Raw genomic sequence first — 16168 nt, 5'->3', positions numbered from 1 at the left:
TTGGTCAAAAATTGAATATTTTTTATTAACCCTTAAAAAAAAATCTTCAAATATTTAAAAAGTCCTGTCTTCCTTTCAACCTTAAATATTTTTTTTTTCTGCTACAACTTTCTTGTGGCACTTTTCACCGATGTCTGTCGGAAACATCACTTTGTACTGTATCTCCTCTGCCATGTCGAGTCCTTCAGTAAGGCCGGAATTTTCTCTGTGCTCGCATTATTGCAATCTTCTGCTTGTCTTCCTCAAACTTTCTATGTAGTTCAGCCAAGACTGGGGAAAAAAAAAAAAAAAGTACTAAATAAATAAAAAAAAAAACTTAATTCTAAATCGGACACAATTGGGACAAGCAGGAAGGTTTCTTGTGCCCAGCATGACTGTTGGAAAGGGGGCGGGCCTTTACAGCACATTCGATTACAGCATACCATGTGTACTTATGTATTGAAGCAAAATAAAGACAGGTATTAATGCATTATCTAAAAGGGCGGAGTCCTGTGGTCCTATCTTGCTTCTGTTGCTCTGATACAGGAGATGAGTGAGTGTTATCATTTCTGGACTGGAAGTGTGTTATTGGCAGATCACCAAGTGAAAATAAAAAAGTCAGCTTGAAAAAAAAAAAAAAAAAAAAAAAAAAAAAAAAAAAAAAAAAGAAGAACTAATTTGTGCTTAGATATGCTTTAACCTCTTGCCATCTGGGCAATTTAACCCCCCCTTCCTGCCCAGGCCAACTTTCACTTTGAATGACAATTGCGCCGTCATGCAAAACTGTACCCAAATTAAATTTTTAGTATTTTTCCTTTATACAAATAGAGCTTTCTTTTGGTGGTATTTAATCACCACTGTTTTTAATTTTGTTTTTGTTTTTTTGCTAGACAAACGAAAAAATTAAAAAAAAAAAAAGTTTTTCTTAGTTTCTGTTATAAAATTTAGCAAATAAGTAATTTTTCTCCTTCACTGATGTGCGCTGATGAGGCTGCACTGATTATCAGTGTAGATCAGGGGTGCCCAACCAGGGGCCACATGTAGCCTGCGGAGCCCTCTGACGTGTCCCACGACCTCCTGCTTTGAGTTGGCAAGCCCAGATCACAGATTGCTAACCCACCATCCCAGAGCATCAGTGTTGTGAATGAAGCCAGCGGTAGAGGAAGCAAGCAGCTGCAGGTTTTTCTTGTCTACCTGCTGCTGACCTAGCTTGTATTCCCTACTGCAGTTTGCTCTTGTCTACCTGCTGCTGACCTAGCTTGTATCCTTACTGCAGGTTGCTCTTGTCTACCTGCTGCTGACCTAGCTTGTATTCCCTACTGCAGGTTGCTCCTGTCTACCTGTTGCTGACCTAGCTTGTATTCCCTACTGCAGGTTGCTCCTGTCTACCTGCTGCTGACCTAGCTTGTATTCCCTACTGCAGGTTGCTCTTGTCTACCTGTTGCTGACCTAGCTTGTATTCCCTACTGCAGGTTGCTCCTGTCTACCTGCTGCTGACCTAGCTTGTATTCCCTACTGCAGGTTGCTCTTGTCTACCTGCTGCTGACCTAGCTTGTATTCCCTACTGCAGGTTGCTCTTGTCTACCTGTTGCTGACCTAGCTTGTATTCCCTACTGCAGGTTGCTCCTGTCTACCTGCTGCTGACCTAGCTTGTATTCCCTACTGCAGGTTGCTCTTGTCTACCTGTTGCTGACCTAGCTTGGAAACCTTACCGCAGGGTCTTTAACTCAAATAGGTTGCCATACACTTCCTACTACCTACCTGACAGCCTGTATCACTCTTCTTTTTCTGCAGTCTGGATGTTTCATTCAGTCAATTAATAAAGGTATATATCAATCTGTATAGCGATATGAGTTGGCTTTGAAAAAGAATTTGCTGGCGAAATCCTATTTCATTTGTTTTCAATAAATACCTGTGCCTCTGTTTACTGCACTTTGCGGTTGAGCAGTATCTTGTTATTAACAAAAAAATAAATTCCCATATGCACATTATTCTGCTGTAGTAGAAAAGAAAACCTACACTCCTTTTTGCTGTTACGATTCTGAAAGGCATAGAAAGCCAAGAGTTCCTTCTGGGCTCTCTTCTTCTTTTCTTTTTCTGCCACACGAATACTGACAGCTTCGGTTCTTGCTAAACCTGGACGCCGTCCTTTCCTTGTAACCGTCACCCAGCCGTCCTCATCGGGCTCCACCTCTTCCTTGGCTTCTTCTTCTTTCTGTGCAGATGAAAATAAGGACACTTAGTATTTTGCCAGTCATTTTCATTTTAAAGGGGAGTTCCACGCAAAAGTGGAACTTCTGCTCAGCTGTCTCCTCTCCCCCTCTGGTGCCACAATTGACACCTTGACTGGTATCCTGTTCCCACTTCCGGGAGTTCGCGCTGCGGCCCATGATGTCACCGCAGGGCTCCTCCCCCTGTCGCTAGGCCAGTAGGAGAGAGGAGCGGGGCCTCGTGCATGTGCAGTTGGGTTGCTGGACTCCAGGACAGGTAAGTGTCCTATTATTAAAAGCCAGCAACTGCAGTATTCGTAGCTGCTGGCTTTTAATTTTATTTTTTGGGCGGACCTCCGCTTTAAGCCCTTCTTTATGTTATCCATGACACAGCTAAGGGTGGTAGAAAAAAATCAAAGCTTCCTACATCAAAGTTTGGCATTGACGTTCAGTGGTTTTATTCATAGGTTAACACATTGATTTACTAAAATTGCAAAGGACAAAATCTGGTGCAGCTGTGCATGGTAGCCAATCAGCTTCTAACTTGAACAGATTGTTCAATTAAGCTTTGACAAAAAACCTGGAAGCGGATTGGTTTCTATCCAGATTTTGCACTTTGCAGTTTTAGTGAATCAATGTCTAAAGAAAATATCTATGAACAAAATAGCAAACTCTACTCCTCTTACACTGGAGACTCCTGCAGCAGCAATGCTGCCACTGATGGGAAGCAAAATGCAGCTTCTGGTAAGATTGACAAGTCAGGACCATAAGCTACGTGATCTCACAAATCACCAACCCAACTTGTGGAAGGAACTTGGTAACATGACAGGTGACCAGTGGAGGGAAACTGTTGGAGAATGGGGCTAAAAAAGTTCATGGTGTGCAAGGTAAAGTTATTGCCTTATGCTGGAGTATCAGGGATTTATTTATTACAGGTACAGTGGAACCTTGGTTTACGAGTAACGCGGTTAACGAGTGTTTTGAAAGAATAGCAACTTTTTTTTTTTTTTTTTTTTAATTCTGACTCGGTTTGCGAGTGTTGTCTTGCAAAACGAGCAGAATTCAAGCTAATGGGGTGTGCAGTACCCAATTTGGCCAGAGGTGCGGGGGCGCCGGGGACACTTGGAACGGTTAGGCGCCGTTCGGAAATACTCAGAATCACTCAAAAATACTCTGTTCTCGAGTGTTTCCGAGGCTTTCCGAGTTCAGCCAAGCTGTCCCCCCAAGCATGTCCGAGGCTCTCTGGTGCCCCCACACCTCTGGCCACATGCGGTATTGCATGTAACAGAAGTCAATGCGGAACAAATTGTCTTCGTTTCCATTGACTTCTATGGGGAAACTCGCTTTGATATGCGAGTGCTTTGGATTACAAGCATTCTCCTGGAACAGATTATGCTCGTAATGCAAGGTTCCACTGTACTTATATAGCACTGTCAATTTATGCAGTACTTTACATGTAGATTGTACATTCACATCAGTCCTTGCCCTCAAGGAGCTTATAATCAAAGGTCCCTAACTCACATTCATACATACTAGGGCCAATTTAGACAGGAGCCAATTAAAGAGTTATGCCCCCCCCTCCCAAAAAAAAAAAACAATTCAAATTCAGCAGCTACAAATTCTGTAGGCATCCAGCGATGTCCTTACCTGAGCCAATTCTTAAATCGGCTTTCGGGTGCTGGCGCTGCCCTCTTGGCTAAAGGGAAACTGGCAGTGAAGCCCTGTGGCTTTACAGAAGGCTCAATGTTTTTTTTATAGTCATGCATTCTATGCATAAGGGTAAAAACCTCCTTTGTGCAGCAGCCCCCCTCCCTAATATTTTCCTGAGCCCCATCTTGATCCAGCAATGTGCATGAGAGCCTATTGAAAGAGGAGAGGAGAGGAGAAAGGAGCGAAGGTCCAGAAAGGATTCTTCAAAAAGGAACAAAAAACTTGTAATAGAAAAAATTAAAATAGTTATCTTTATTGAAAACGATTCCACCAAAATATTATTCAAAAAAAAGAAAAGAAGATGTGCACGAGAGCCGCCTCAGTGGCTGAGACAGCAGCGAGAGTTGCCAGTAAGCCAATGAGAGGGAGGGGACAGGGACAATCCATGGCTGTGTGTGTGTGAATGGACACGCTGACCTGCAGCTCAGGAACGAGCTTGCTTGGGTGCCCCCGAATTGCAAGCTCTGTGGACACTCGGCAGGAGCCAAGAGCGCCAGTGAGGGACCAGAGAAGTGGAGGATCAGGGATGCTCTGTGCAAAACCACTACACAGAGCAGAAATTTGCGTTTAAAAGAAAGCCTCTAAAGTGGTTGTAAACCCTTTTTGTAGACTTTTACCTATAGGTAAGCCTAGAATAAGGGTTACCTATAGGTAGTGGAAATATCTCCTAAACGTGCGCCGTTTAGGAGATACTTCACTTGTAATACGCTGATGTCGTAATCGGCGCATGCGCTGTGAAGGAACGGACCACCGTGCCGTTTCTTCCCCCAGCGTTTGCCGTGACTGACGACTCACGCACACGTGCGGGAGTGACGTCATGCGACTCCGGACAGGCACAAAGCCGGAGTCCGTGGCCCCGGAAGGAAGAGGGGCGAAGATGGACGCGGCCTGCTCAGGGGACAGCGCGGGCTTCACTTGCAGGTAAGTGTTGTATAATGGGCTAGTATGCGATGCATACTAGCTCATTATGCTTTTCATTTGCAGGCCCTGCGGGGAGCAAAAGAGAGAGTAAAACCCATCGGGGTTTACTTCCTCTTTAATATCACTTTTAGTACTGCATCCACCTTCATATAACCATTTTAACTTAGTAATTCTTGTCCTATTTTAGAACTTTTTTTTATCTTACCTCTGCAACTTTCTTGTCATATTCCTGCATGTATTGCTCAACTTCGGCTTGGAGTTTAGTAACATCAACGAGGGACATCTCATAATCTTCTATCCAACCTGGAGAAAAAAAAAAAAAAATTACAGCTGAGGTCTAATTTTTCAGGTTTCCTCTAGTCATCAATGGAGCTGGCTCCTGAATTCCATATTAATTTGTCCACTCCTCTGGCAAAGTAGATGTCATCCAGTTAGAGATTATATATACTTTAATAAACAAAAACGTATGTGCATACTTGTTTGAGGGCGTCTCAAAGCACTGAAACCAGATAGTCATCATGACTACCAAGCAGCTAGTATATGTAGAAGGTGTGGTCAGCAATGTTAAAGTTGCTTTGAAGAAAAGTTTACTCTAAACACAAGGGTTAGACATCTGAATTCACCTTTACCTGAAAACAAAAAAATTCTACACACCTTGGATTCCAGTTTTTATAACATGATCCTCTCCTGATAAAACCAAGGGTGTTGTAAACTTAAGGGAATTGAACTCACGAAGCCCTGAGGGGTTTTTAAACACCACATAAGCCACTTTATACCCCTGTAAAAGTAAAAAAAAAAAAAAAAAAATTATAATAAAGAACAATACAAAAACTATAACTTTTTAAACAGCTTTTTATTTTTTTGTGCTGCAAGGCAGAACTTCCTCCTTCCTTGCCTGGGTGAGAATGATATTGCACATGCATGTGCTGATGTGCTGAAGGGATCTGCCTGGCCTTCGGGACCCAGCGCATGCAAATGAAACAGTTAAAGAGGGAGTCCCGCAAAAAAAAAAAAAAAATTAAAAAAGTCAGCAGCTACAAATACTGCAGCTGCTGACTCTTAAAATAAGGACACTCGCCTGTCCCGGGGTCCAGCGATGTCGGCACCCGAGACCGAATCGTCCCTCAGTCCTCGGGTGCTGCCGCCGCCATTCTCTGTAAGGGAATCAGGAAGTGAAGCGCTGCGGCTTCACTTCCCGGTTCCCTACTGCGCATGCGCGAGTCACGCTGTGCTTCCTAACCGGTCCCCGCTGTCTTTGGGACCTGTGTGTGTCCCAACAGACAGCGCGGTGGGGACGGGAAGAGGCACAGACTCCCGTGGAAGTCTATGCCGGAAGTGGGTGCAAATACCTGTCTTAGACAGGTATCTGCACCCCCCCCCCCTCCGATAGGTGCCAAATGTGACACCGGAGGGGGGGGAGGGTTCCGAAAAGTGGAAGTTCCATTTTTGTGTGAACCTCCGCTTTAGGGAGGTCCAGGACCTCTGTTTTGTCTGCATGCTTAAAACTTGGCATGTGCACAGGATGTGCCACAGGGCTCTGCCAGGTCCTGAAGTCCAGGCAGAGCCCACTGGCACAGCTGTGCATGCACGAAAAAAAAAAAAATCAAAAAATGGGAGGCACTGGTGAAGGCGGAATGGGATCATTAACCACTTACCGACTGTGCTATAGCCAAATGAGGGCTACAGCGCAGACGGCTAGTTCTGGGAGGCCGCCATATGACGGTCTACCGTGATCGCACCCACCTGCTGCTGGGCGCGGGTGGCACGCTCTGTGATCACAGTGTCCGGAGGACAATGCAGATCACAGATTGGAGAAAGAGCCAATCAGCGGCTCTTTACTACCTGATCAGCTGTGTCCAATCACAGCGGATCACGGATGTAAATAGAAGCTTGTTACCGGTACTCCTTTCCTCGCGCTGACAGCATGAGGAGTGGAGAAGAGAGCGGATAACCAGTTTCTCTAAAAGGGACATGTACACTGGTAATCGGGGCACTGATTATCAGTGTCCTGGTTATCTGTGCAGTCCCAGTAGTGCCCCACCAGTGCTGTCAATCAGTGTCACCTATCAGTGTCGCCTACCAGTGCCCACCGGTGCCTCCTCATTAGTGCCCCCCACTGCCACCTCAGCAGCGCACATCAGTGAAGGAGAAAAATTACCTATTTCCAAATTGTTATAACAAACTTTGAAAGGGTTTTTGTTTTTTCTTAACATTTACAGTCTTTTTTAGTTTTTTTAGCAATAAAAATAAAACCCCCAGTGGTGATTAAATACCACCAAAAGAAAGCTCTATTTGTGTGAAAAAAAATTTCATATAGGTACAATGTTGCATGACCGCGCAATTGTCATTCAAAGTGCGACAGCTCTGAAAGCTGAAAATTGGCCTGGGCAGGAAGGGGGTAAAAGTGCCCAGTAGACAAGTGGTTGTTAACCCGCTTCTACTAAATGCTCCCATCCTCTCTGTACCATTATAATTGTCCCTGCGCCTGTGTTCTGTAAAAAATCTGCTCGATTTTCCCTATATGAGCGCGGCTCCCAGCACTCAGCTGACTGTTAGCTCTCTCTTCGGCTCACAGCTGCAGTGGGCGGGGCCGAGCCCTCCTGCTGAAGTCAGGCGGGGAGGAGAGAGAGACAGACGACAATCAGCTGAGCGCCTGGAGCCACGCTCATATTAGGTACAATCGGGCAGATTTTTTACATTACAAAGGCACAATTATTATAATGATACAGAGAGGATGGGAGTATTTAATAGCAGATATGAGAGCAGCAGGAGCAGTTGGGGGGCAGGCACTGGTACAAGCAGACAGGCAGAGAGGGGAGAAGGACACAGGAGACAGATAGCAGGCTGCGGATGACGGAATCACGCAAACTGGCCACGGTGTCAGGGCTCAGCAGCCATGATTATCGTGGTCAGTTTGCAGAGGGGAGGGCATAGCTAGGCTGGATCAGCCAGGTATTTCAGGCTATACGGGGGTCCAAATGACACAGCACAAGCACTGTGCTGTATAATGTGCTTTAAAGGGAACAGGATCTTTATTTTATTTTTTTATAGTTAACAAACGCTTTAAGGAGATTGAAATTCCTCTGAAAATGTGGTTAATGGGGACACAGACAGCAATAAAAATTGACAGTCGTTCTATTCCTTCTGCAATCCATCCAAAACTATAAAAAAAAAAAAAAAAGTTTTGCCTTTAGTTATACTTTAAGCTGGGTACACACAGGACAAAAATCGGGTGAAAACTGTTGGTTCTGTAGGCACCAGGAGCTCTTTGGCCCGTGTGTACAGCCGTCGGGTTCTACAGAAGCTGGTCTTACGATTATAGATATATATACTATAAAAATGACCCTGGACTGATTTCGTCACACTCACCTTTAGCGCATTCAAGTTAAAGAATTTGGAAACAGCATGATCCTTTACTGATGGAGCGGGCCTCTCAAGCACTTCCACAGACTCCACATGACCACAACAACTGAAAAGTCTAGATAAACATTTCTAAACAAAAATAAAATAGAAAAATTACATAAGATAAAAAAAAATGTTGCGGTCAATCCCAACCATCACCAGTACAAATTATACACTGTACTCATGTCTCAGTACCCAACTTCCGCTTGGATTGCCTAGGCCAGTGATGGTGAACCTTGGCACCCCAGATGTTTTGGAACTACATTTCCCATGATGCTCAACTACACTGCAGATTGCATGAGCATCATGGGTAATGTAGTTCTAAAACATCTGGGGTGCCAAGGTTCACCATCACTGGCCTAGGCAATCCAAGCGGGAGTGGGTACCTGTCAAACCAGGTACCCGCTAACCCTCAAAAGTAAATGTACTATAGTAGTATGGGGGGGGGGGGGTGGGGGTGGAGAAGAGGCGGAAAAGCAGAACTTCTCCTTTTGGGTGAAGTTCCGCTTTAATGTTATCTTCCATCAAACTGCAACCCATCTTCATTTAGCGGTCAGACTCAGACATGTAGGTTGATCTGATAGGGAGTTGGGTTACTGTTGAGACGGGAAATGGTAGAAAAAGGAAAGCCGGTGTGCTATGTTTAGTGTTCCGTCCACAGCTGGGAGAGCAACACGTCTAGTAGAGGTGTTTAGGAGAATATCTAGAACAGGCTTTTTTTTTTTTTTTTAACTACCGTATTTATCGGCGTATAACACGCACTTTTTTCCCTTTAAAATCAGGGGAAAGTCGTGGGTGCGTGTTATACGCCGATCCCCGCTATCGCTATGTGAATGTCGGCGATCGCCGCCGACATTTACATAGCAAGTAGTTTCAAATATGGCGCCGCGGACTTCGGAAGGACTCGGCGGTGCTGAACGAGCGCCGCCGAAATCACAGAGCCGAGATACACATAGTCGGGTGTATTAGGCTCTTTCCGGCGCCGCTCACTGTCACGCCCAGTCCCGCCATTGGACCTGTGTTATGTCCATCATAGGGCGGGACTGGGCGGGACTGTGAGCGGCGCCGGAAAGAGCCGAGAACGCTCGGCTATGTGTATCTCGGCGGCGTTCGTTCACTTCCGCCGGCGCCGAGTCTCTCCGAACTCCGCGGCGCCATATTTAAAACTACTTCTATGTGTATGGCGGCGGCAGCGGCAGGAGGCATGGACACTAGGCTGCACTGGGGACAAGGCTGCAGGGACAAGGCTGCACTGGGGACAAGGCTGCATTGATAAGGCTGCACTGGGGACAAGGCTGCACTGACAAGGCTGCACTGGGACAAAGCTGCACTGACAAGGCTGCAATGACACTGAAAAGGCTGCAGATGAACACTGATGAGGCTGCATTGATGGGCATTTTAATGTAAGTTTCTTTTCCTTAAACTTCCCTCCTAAAAGTTTTTTTCCTTAAAATTCTCTCCTAAACTTGGGGTGCGTGTTATACGCCGATAAATACGGTACTTGCCTACTGGGCACTTTCACCCCCTTCCTGCCCAGGCCAATTTTCAGCTATGAGCGCTGTCACACTTTACGCGGTCATGCAACCCTGTACCCAAAAGTTAATTTTTATAATTTTTTCCCCACAAATAGAGCTTTCTTTTAGTGGTATTTTTATCACCTCTGGGTTTTTTATTTTTTGCTGAACGTAAATTTTGAGAAAAAAAAAACTAAATTTTTTCATAGCTTGTTATAAAATTTAGCATACAGGTGATTTTTCTCCTTCACTGATGGGCACTGATGAGGCTGCACTGATAGCTGGCAATGATAGACGGCACTGAAGGGCAGCAGTTATAGGGGGCACTGATGAGCACTATTTGGCAGCACATGTGGGACAACAGTGATCATCAGAACACTGATCATCAGTGCCCTGATTATCAGTGCCGATGTCCCTTCAACACAAGCCAGTTATCGGCTCTCTTCATGCTGTCAGCGCGAAGAAAGAAAAGCTGATAACCGCCTTGTGTTTACATCCTGTGATCAGCTGTCATTGGCTGACAGCTGATCACGGGGTAAAGTGCCTATGATTGGCCCTTTATCCCGATCTGTTGTCCGCTCTGTCCTTCAGACTGGGTGATCAAAGAGCGTGCAGCCCGTGATCAAGGGAGGACGCCAGTAGACGCCCCCCCCCCCCCCCCCCCCCCCCCCAGCAAAGTAAGCCTGTGCTGTAGCCGTCATTTGGCTATAGCGTGGGCAGTAAGTAGTTAAACTTCTTCCCCAAAAAGGGAGAATCCCCAAAATAATTTTCAGGTTCTGAGGAACTTTTACTAAAATGTAATTTATTCATGGTCCAAGACAAAAGTGCCCCCATACATTGGTGGTCAGGAGGGTGAATGCACCCCTTGAAGCTGTGGTCAGAATGGCATCCTTACATACAGCTAACAAAACACACAAACAAAAAAAATGAAAAAAAAACAAACAACATTGGGGTCATGTTGCTGGTTTTTCCAAATGGTGTAGAAGAACCCAGAACTATGCAGCCACCATCAAATGGGAGGTTGAATACCCACAGCTCAAGGAACCCCTAGCAACCTCTTAAGGAACCTTAGTTGAGAACGGCTGGTCTAGATAGTTGATGGTAATAGGGGATTCAAATGTACTATACTTCACCAGTACGAAGGAAAATGTGCCTGTCCTTGCAAGCCCTGCATATATCCAAAGCCCTTCATCAGAGTGGAGGACAACTGATGTAAGGGAGGGGGGAAGGCTCTGATGGGGACACTGGATGTAAGGGGGGCTTTGATTGGGACATCTGATGTAGTAATGGGGCTCTCATGGAGACACCTGATGTAAGGGGGTGGGGAGAGGAGTCTGATGGGGACACCTGATGTAAAGGGGTGGAGGTAGGACTCTGATGGGGACACCTGATGTAAAGGGGGGAGGAAGGACTCTACATCAGGTGTCCCCATCAGAGTCCTCCCTCCCCCTTTACATCAGGTGTCCCCATCAGAGTCCTCCCTCCCACCTTTACATCAGGTGTCCCCATCCGAGTCCTCCCTCCCCCCTTTACATCAGGTGTCCCCATCAGAGTCCTCCCTCCACCCCTTTACATCAGGTGTCCCCATTAGAGTCCTCCCTCCCCCCTTTACATCAGGTGTCCCCATCAGAGTCCTCCCTCCCCCCTTTGATGGGGACACCTGATGTAAAGGGGGGAGGAAGGACTCTACATCAGGTGTCCCCATCAGAGTCCTCCCTCCCCCCTTTACATCAGGTGTCCCCATCAGAGTCCTCCCTCCCCCTTTACATCAGGTGTCCCCATCAGAGTCCTCCCTCCCACCTTTACATCAGGTGTCCCCATCCGAGTCCTCCCTCCCCCCTTTACATCAGGTGTCCCCATCAGAGTCCTCCCTCCACCCCTTTACATCAGGTGTCCCCATTAGAGTCCTCCCTCCCCCCTTTACATCAGGTGTCCCCATCAGAGTCCTCCCTCCCCCCTTTGATGGGGACACCTGATGTAAAGGGGGGAGGAAGGACTCTACATCAGGTGTCCCCATCAGAGTCCTCCCTCCCCCCTTTACATCAGGTGTCCCCATCAAAGGGGGGAGGGAGGACTCTGATGGGGACACCTGATGTAAAGGGGGAGGGAGGACTCTGATGGGGACACCTGATGTAAAGGGGGGGAGGGAGGACTCTGATGGGGACACCTGATGTAAAGGGGGGGAGGGAGGACTCTGATGGGGACACCTGATGTAAAGGGGGGGAGGGAGGACTCTGATGGGGACACCTGATGTAAAGGGGTGGAGGGAGGACTCTGATGGGGACACCTGATGTAAAGGGGGGGAGGGAGGACTCTGATGGGGACACCTGATGTAAATGAGGGAGGGAGGACTCTGATGGGGACACCTTTTGTAAAGGGGGGAGGGAGGACTCTGATGGGGACACCTGATGTAAATGAGGGCGGGAGGACTCTGATGGGGACACCTGATGTAAAGGGGGGGAGGGAGGACTCTGATGGGGACACCTGATGTAAAAGGGGGGGAGGGAGGACTCTGATGGGGACACCTGATGTAAAGGGGGGGAGGGAGGACTCTGATGGGGACACCTGATGTAAAAGGGGGGGAGGGAGGACTCTGATGGGGACACCTGATGTAAAGGGGGGGAGGGATGACTCTGATGGGGACACCTGATGTAAAAGGGGGGGGAGGGAGGACTCTGATGGGGACACCTGATGTAAAGGGGGGGAGGGAAGACTCTGATGGGCACATCTGATGTAAAGGGGGGAGGGAGGACTCTGATGGGGACACCTGATGTAGATTCCTTCCTCCCCCCTTTACATCAGGTGTCCCCATCAAAGGGGGGAGGGAGGACTCTGATGGGGACACCTGATGTAAAGGGGGGGAGGGAGGACTCTGATGGGGACACCTGATGTAAAGGGGGGGAGGGAGGACTCTGATGGGGACACCTGATGTAAAGGGGGGGAGGGAGGACTCTGATGGGGACACCTGATGTAAAGGGGGGGAGGGAGGACTCTGATGGGGACACCTGATGTAAAGGGGGGGGGGGACTCTGATGGGGACACCTGATGTAAAGGGGGAGGTCTCTAAAGGGGAAACCTGATGTAAGGGGGCTCTGATGATCAGAATGCCCCCTAACATCAGCGATATTGCCATGAGAGACCCCCCCGGTAGACTAGTTTCCATAGCTACGAGTCACTTAATTGATTCTTACCTCTGTGCAGTACGCTGGGATGTTGATTACAAATAAAGTGTTATTCTGCAATTGTGGTTTATCCGCCTGGCCCCTTACTTTGTGCTCTTTTGCATACAAGTAGTGCTGTGAAGTGTGCTTGGCTGAGAACTTCACTGGGATACCTGTAAAAAATAAAAAATAAAAAATGTTTTAATTACATTATTCACACACATTATATTGTTTAAAATATGGTATATGTGTTTCAATAGCCACAAAGGATATCTACTTTCTGAGCACCAAATGCCTTTGCAAGTCCACATATTATCTTGTAAAAGTATCAGTGACATCACCACTGGACTGGACATGGCCTGTGCAGAGAGCAGAGCTGTGGGAGGGACTCAACAGGCTCCACCCACTACAGGCTGCCTGCAGAAAACTACAGGAGGGGGTGGAGACAAGACCAGTCACCCTGCACAAGGAGAGAGAGCAGCAGTGAGAGGTCTTTATTACAGGAAGCTCCTACACAGAGGGGAAGTCTCACACTGGATTACTGCACAGATCTGGAAGAAATACACAAAGTACACCGAGATTCAAGAAGAATATACATGACTAATGAGGGGGCTCCGATGAAAGGGGGGGCTCTGATGGGAGCACCCGATGTAAGGGAGGAGGGGGGCTCTGATGGGAGCACCTGATGTAAGGGGGGGGGGCTCTGATGGGAGCACCTGATGTAAGGGAGGGGGGGGGCTCTGATGGGAGCACCCGATGTAAGGGAGGGGGGCTCTGATGGGAGCACCTGATGTAAGGGGGGGGGCTCTGATGGGAGCACCTGATGTAAGGGAGGGAGGGCTCTGATGGGAGCACCTGATGTAAGGGAGGGGGGGGGCTCTGATGGGAGCACCCGATGTAAGGGAGGGGGGCTCTGATGGGAGCACCTGATGTAAGGGGGGGGGCTCTGATGGGAGCACCTGATGTAAGGGAGGGGGGGGCTCTGATGGGAGCACCCGATGTAAGGGAGGGGGGCTCTGATGGGAGCACCTGATGTAAGGGGGGGGCTCTGATGGGAGCACCTGATGTAAGGGGGGGGGGGGGCTCTGATGGGAGCACCTGATGTAAGGGGGGGGGGCTCTGATGGGAGCACCTGATGTAAGGGAGGGGGGGCTCTGATGGGAGCACCCGATGTAAGGGAGGGGGGGCTCTGATGGGAGCACCTGATGTAAGGGGGGGGCTCTGATGGGAGCACCTGATGTAAGGGAGGGGGGGGCTCTGATGGGAGCACCTGATGTAAGGGAGGGGGGGAGGGCTCTGATGGGAGCACCTGATGTAAGGGAGGGGGCTCTGATGGGAGCACCTGATGTAAGGGAGGGGGGGCTCTGATGGGAGCACCTGATGTAAGGGAGGGGGGGGCTCTGATGGGAGCACCTGATGTAAGGGAGGGGGGGGGGGCTCTGATGGGAGCACCTGATGTAAGGGAGGGGGGGAGGGCTCTGATGGGAGCACCTGATGTAAGGGAGGGGGCTCTGATGGGAGCACCTGATGTAAGGGAGGGGGGGCTCTGATGGGAGCACCTGATGTAAGGGGGGGGGGCTCTGATGGGAGCACCTGATGTAAGGGGGGGGGTTCTGATGGGAGCACCTGATGTAAGGGAGGGGGGGAGGGCTCTGATGGGAGCACCCGATGTAAGGGAGGGGGGGCTCTGATGGGAGCACCCGATGTAAGGGAGGGGGAGCTCTGATGGGAGCACCTGATGTAAGGGGGGGGCTCTGATGGGAGCACCTGATGTAAGGGAGGGGGGGGCTCTGATGGGAGCACCTGATGTAAGGGAGGGGGGGAGGGCTCTGATGGGAGCACCTGATGTAAGGGAGGGGGCTCTGATGGGAGCACCTGATGTAAGGGAGGGGGGGCTCTGATGGGAGCACCTGATGTAAGGGAGGGGGGGGGGGGCTCTGATGGGAGCACCTGATGTAAGGGAGGGGGGGGGGCTCTGATGGGAGCACCTGATGTAAGGGAGGGGGGGAGGGCTCTGATGGGAGCACCTGATGTAAGGGAGGGGGCTCTGATGGGAGCACCTGATGTAAGGGAGGGGGGCTCTGATGGGAGCACCTGATGTAAGGGGGGGGCTCTGATGGGAGCACCTGATGTAAGGGGGGGGGGAGGGCTCTGATGGGAGCACCTGATGTAAGGGGGGGGTTCTGATGGGAGCACCTGATGTAAGGGAGGGGGGGAGGGCTCTGATGGGAGCACCTGATGTAAGGGAGGGGGGGGGGGCTCTGATGGGAGCACCTAAAGTGTAAGGAAGGGGGGCCTCTGATGGGAGCACCTGATGTAAAGAGGGAGGGCTCTGATGGGAGCACCTGATGTAAGGGGGGAGCTCTGATGGGAGCACCTGATGTAAGCGAGGGGGGAACTCCGATGATCAGAATTACATCAGTTATACCCATCAGAGACACGCCCCTCCCCCTATAGACCAGTTTCTCTCCTCACAGTGCCTAGGACCGTGTTACACAGGTGATGTCATTAGTTGCTAGGACGCCGGCGGTCCTAGCAACCAATGACTGCTGCTCAGAGGTCATACAATATGGCTGACGGTCCGGATCAGTACCGCCATTCATTACAGGCTGCCATACAGTCCTATGAATATTATACAAGGGTGAATACATGGATGGGGAGGGGGTTTGTGCTGCACTGCCGCCCCATCATTACCGGACATGTACCTTTATATCCAGCAGGAGCCGCACACTCCTGTCCCGGCATTGTCCCTCTGATATCACCCCCGGTACCAGCTCGGGGACTTCTATTCTCACACACGTGATAGCCCCTCACCCATGGCGCTTCCTTACCACGTGCTGGTAGTGGTCACGTGACCCAGAGCAGCCCCCTCCCGGGCCACGCCCCTAGAACGCGATAACTTGTACGCAGTGTCTCCTTGGAAACCGAGTAGCGTGCGGTCGGAGCCAAGAAATCAGGCGGCCATCTTTGCTACTGGAAAGTGACTCCTTCCAGCAATGTGCGCTGTGGGCAGCTGGGTGATTCAGTACAAGGAGAGCGCTCCGGTGGCCATCTTTATTATGGTAAAGCGCCTACCACCTACCATGTGTTGTGTGGGCAAATAGCAGGATTAGCTACATTACATCCTAGAGGGCCCCCTAATGGCTTTTGGGCTTATAGTATATGGATGATTACCAGTTTCAGAGCGTCATTAGCAGCTAACCAAGCATGATCTGTGCTTGGTTAGTTGCTTTGGAGGGAGGGGAGACATTGTGCTCAACTGAAGTCTCCA

At 49.1% G+C, this 16168-nt stretch overlaps 1 protein-coding gene across 1 annotated transcript; it reads right to left on the bottom strand.

Annotated features, from left to right (window-relative positions):
* RRP7A (ribosomal RNA processing 7 homolog A) lies at positions 1-15779 on the bottom strand. The gene is made up of 7 exons (XM_073593780.1): positions 15603-15779; positions 12928-13070; positions 8190-8312; positions 5475-5598; positions 5026-5123; positions 1999-2194; positions 1-270 (listed from the first exon to the last, which is right to left on the bottom strand). Exons 1-7 carry the CDS (start codon positions 15640-15642, stop codon positions 185-187), a joined length of 810 nt encoding a protein of 269 aa, XP_073449881.1. The 5' UTR covers positions 15643-15779; the 3' UTR covers positions 1-184.
* Positions 15780-16168: the final 389 nt, after the last annotated feature.

The sequence above is a fragment of the Aquarana catesbeiana genome, linkage group LG07 (assembly GCF_042186555.1).
Source record: "Aquarana catesbeiana isolate 2022-GZ linkage group LG07, ASM4218655v1, whole genome shotgun sequence".
NCBI classification, from domain to species: Eukaryota; Metazoa; Chordata; class Amphibia; order Anura; family Ranidae; genus Aquarana; species Aquarana catesbeiana.
Note: the sequence above shows the minus strand (reverse complement) of the source record. Positions and strands in the feature narration are given on the sequence as shown.